Genomic DNA, 4,091 nt, shown 5'->3' with positions numbered 1-4,091 from the left:
AAAGGAAACAAAATATTGTCAAATTATATTATCTTTTTAAAATTAAAATATAAAAATAAATAAATAAATAAATAAAAAATAGTAATAATTACAAAAAAAAATATTTTTAACGTCGTCAGCAAAACATTAAACCCTGAATTCTAATCCCTAAACCTTAAATCCGAAACCCTAAACCCTAAACCCTAAACCCTTGGGTAAACCCTAAACTCTAGGATAAATCTTAAACTTTAAATCAAAATCACTTAACACTAAAACACTCAAGCGTTTAGGGTTTAGGATTTAGGGTTTAGGGTTTAGAGTTTTAGGGTTTAGTGTTTTTATTTAGAGTTTAGGATTTATCCAAGGGTTTAAGGTTTATCCAAGGGTTTAGAGTTTACCCAAGGGTTTAAGATTTACCCAAGGATTTAGGGTTTAAGGATTAGGATTTAGGGTTTAGTGTTTTGCTGACGACGTTAAAAAAAAAATTTTAGTTCTTTTTTCTGTAACTACTATTTTTTTACTTTTTTATTTTAAAAACATAATATAATTTGCCAATATTTTGTTTCCTTTTTAAAAAGATATCAAATTTGAAATAACGAAATCCTATTGGTTGGTGAACCTAAGAATAACTCAAAATAAAATATCAACCCAGTAAATTTGTCGCTTGAATTTGGGGTGAGAAAAACAGTGCTTCTTATTTTCATTTATAACATGCATTTTCGCTATGTAAAAGTTCTATAATTTTTTGTGCTTTTATCTATCTTATGGAATGTTCTCACCACTAAACTCCCGCAGATCTAGAACATATGCAATTGATTGATAAAATCGTAGATAACCTTAACGTTATTAGTGAACCATTTAAAAAAAAAAATTATTAGTGCTCCATTTTTTTTGTTTATCATCATCTTTTGACGTTTCCTTTATTCTTGTCAATTTTTTTTGACGTTTTCTACATCTATTTAACTTTCTGGAATTTCTTGCCATATGCCACTAAAATTTTGGTTATGAGCTAGAATTAATAGGATTTATTACAACCCTTATATTTTTAACATGCAAAGTTATTTATTTTATTTAATCACAATTTTGGGGAAAGGTGTGATCAGAAGGTTATATATAGGTGGGTGAGCTTTGGTAAGCTTTTGACATAACTTGCAAGCCGTATATACTTTCCATCCTCAATCACTTTATTTCGCCGCTCTCTCAGCTCTCTACTCTCTTTTATTTCACAATCCCTTCAAACATACATACAGTAAAACATACCATACGGAACAACAATAGCACTATAGCAAGAAAAAACGCAATAATATTTAATGGGGAGGCAGCCATGCTGTGACAAGCTAGGGGTAAAGAAAGGGCCGTGGACGACGGAGGAAGACAAGAAGCTCATAAATTTCATACTCAACAACGGCCATTGTTGCTGGCGTGCGCTGCCGAAGCTGGCCGGTCTCCGCCGCTGTGGGAAAAGCTGTCGCCTCCGATGGACCAACTACATCCGGCCTGACTTGAGGAGAGGCCTTCTCTCTCACGAGGAGGAACAACTTGTCATCGATCTTCATGCTCATATTGGCAATAAGTAAGTCTAAGTACTTAATCATATGTTAATTCCACTTATCAGAAGCTTAAAAGTTTTTAATTTTGTTTTTTTGCTTAAAAGTTTTAAATTTATGTTGAAATTCAAATTTTACGTTTTAACAGAAACTAGAGATTTTATACAAAACCCTGGTTGGGATAGACGGATAGTCCATAGTAATGAGATTTACAAATACAAAAAATGGAAAGGAGAAGAATAAAATTAAAGGAATGAGTGAAAATGATTGTTCCTCCTCAAAAATAATGAGGAATAATTTTATTTTATTATTTTCTATAGAAAAAAATGATAAAAAATAGAAAACAAAATTAATTAATTCTTTATGAATGATATATTTTTACGGGAACCATAAGAAATTAAATGTTTTTTCTCATTCTCTCGGTCACCAATCTCAAGCAAAGTAAATTGCATGTATACTATTATTATCCAACAAGTTTAGTATATATATGGTGTGTGAATTATGCCAATCTTTTGCATTTATTTTTCTCTGAAATAATCTTCAAGTTAAATAACCTTTTTCTCTTCGAAAAATTATGTTGACTTATTTTGACAATTTTCTCCACCAACACTTAGTTAAATATTATATAAGATTCTTGTGATTAATATTTTCTTAAAACCATTGGTTGTCTAATATTTATAGGTGGTCTAAGATAGCTTCAAGATTACCAGGAAGAACAGATAACGAAATAAAAAACCATTGGAACACTCACATCAAGAAAAAACTTGTTAAGATGGGAATCGACCCTGTGACCCATCAACCTCTAAACCAAGACCCTAATAGTACCGATAACCCCAAAAACAGTTGTTCAGTTTCCGATGATATCTCAATGGTTACAAAGAGTAGCAGCACCAAAAACATAGAGACAAATGGGACGACAACAGAAGACGAAAGCATCAGCACAATTACTGATCAAAACAGTTCCATGGATAATGATAATCATCAACTTAGTAACATTTATAATGATGAAGAATTTTTTAGCTACTTATGGTCAGATGAGAGTACTAAAGCTGAGACTCCGTGGAGTGATAGTAACTATGACGTTGGTGGAACATTATATCATGATAATAATGTTTCTTGCGCAGGAGCAGATTTTCCGATATGTTCACCGGAAAGAATCAACGGCGTGGATTGGACGTTTCAGGATTATTGTCAAGACTTTGGTGTACATGATTTTGGGTTTTGACTCCTTCACCATGACAGGGCCGGACCTGAGAATTACCGGCCGAGAAGCAAAATATTTTTTTTTTGTCCTTTACTTTACTTTTAAAAAAAACATGAAAAACACTGGAAAGTGTAGAGAGAAGATTCAAACCCGGCCTCCATTAGATAATATATTGCATCATTTCCGGTAGACCAAAGACCACCTTATGTATCTTTTGGCTTCTAAAATTAATAATTATAGTCCGGCCCTAAAGCAGATGCTTTACATGCTTCTATTCAGGCCCGGCCCTGCATATAGGAAACTATCACAAGCATCAATTAGTGTCATATTTTCTGCATGCCTAGAATATACATATATGAATAATTATACGCATATATATACAAACGCATACAAATATAAACATATACTCCAAGTAAAGCAGCAAGGGGGTGCACCATGGATTTCCAGTGTTCTTAACTAGGGTTATGTTGTACGTAAAGTTCGTCAAAGTCAAGAAAATACTATAAAATTAACTCCATCTGTTTTGTAAAATTGATTATTCACATGTTCTCAATCTCAAATCCCAAGAAAGTCGTATAAGTATAATGTGAATGTATGTCATCTCCTGCATATTTTTGTATTTTTGTCTTTTCCTTACAAGTAGATAAGTTGTATGCATACGGAATATGATACCTCTCTATATTAAAAAAGAAGCTTTACAACATTTTAGCTATAACAGGTTTTATCATTAGAATGCTTTTTAAAATCTCTAGAAAAATATGTTGGTCCACTAAACTTATAATTATATAATTTTTATTATACTAACCATAAACGATGCCAAAAAAAAATTAAACGAACCATAAATTAATTAACAATCTACAATTAATATTTTTCATTATTTCCATAAATAAAAGCTACGGAATTACCAAAAGTGAATAGAATATATATTTGAAAATTAATGATTTTAGTAATTAGTGATTTTAATAATAAAGATTTCATAACAATTTACATATCCTCGATTATTTTTGTTTAATTTTATATTATCAAAATAAATTAAACAATCATATTAATCATATAATAAAAATTTAGACTTTTTCGTATATGTTATATTTTGAATTATTAAAAACGACTATAAATTACGAAAACTGTTGAAAGTTTAACATTGAATATTTTGTGTTCAATGGTTTTAAACTTTTGAAATTTAGAACTTAGTATTTTAATTTTGAAATTTGCATTTAATTTTCAAGAATTATTATAAAATTATTAAAAATATTAAAAATTCCACATTAATAGTTTTGTTATTAATCTTTTAATAGTTTTGTTAAAAATACAAATGCTCATAAAACCATATGATTAGGAAGTTTCATTTAATATATAGTCAT

General features: G+C 30.0%; 1 protein-coding gene across 1 annotated transcript; it reads left to right on the top strand.

Annotated features, from left to right (window-relative positions):
• Window positions 1-826: 826 nt before the first annotated feature.
• LOC106404930 (MYB-like transcription factor ODO1) lies at window positions 827-3,672 on the top strand. Its single transcript, XM_013845572.3, has 2 exons — window positions 827-1,552; window positions 2,208-3,672. Exons 1-2 carry the CDS (start codon window positions 1,290-1,292, stop codon window positions 2,749-2,751), a joined length of 807 nt encoding a protein of 268 aa, XP_013701026.1. The 5' UTR covers window positions 827-1,289; the 3' UTR covers window positions 2,752-3,672.
• Window positions 3,673-4,091: the final 419 nt, after the last annotated feature.

The sequence above is a fragment of the Brassica napus genome, chromosome C3, assembly GCF_020379485.1.
Source record: "Brassica napus cultivar Da-Ae chromosome C3, Da-Ae, whole genome shotgun sequence".
Classification (NCBI taxonomy): domain Eukaryota; kingdom Viridiplantae; phylum Streptophyta; class Magnoliopsida; order Brassicales; family Brassicaceae; genus Brassica; species Brassica napus.
Note: the sequence above shows the minus strand (reverse complement) of the source record. Positions and strands in the feature narration are given on the sequence as shown.

Bases quoted from the DNA above. Each gene is read 5' to 3' on its own strand.
- LOC106404930 (XM_013845572.3), top strand. From the start codon at position 1,290: ATGGGGAGGCAGCCATGCTGTGACAAGCTAGGGGTAAAGAAAGGGCCG. The intron at 1,553-2,207 runs GTAAGTCTAAGT...TAATATTTATAG, and splicing joins CATGCTCATATTGGCAATAA to GTGGTCTAAGATAGCTTCAA.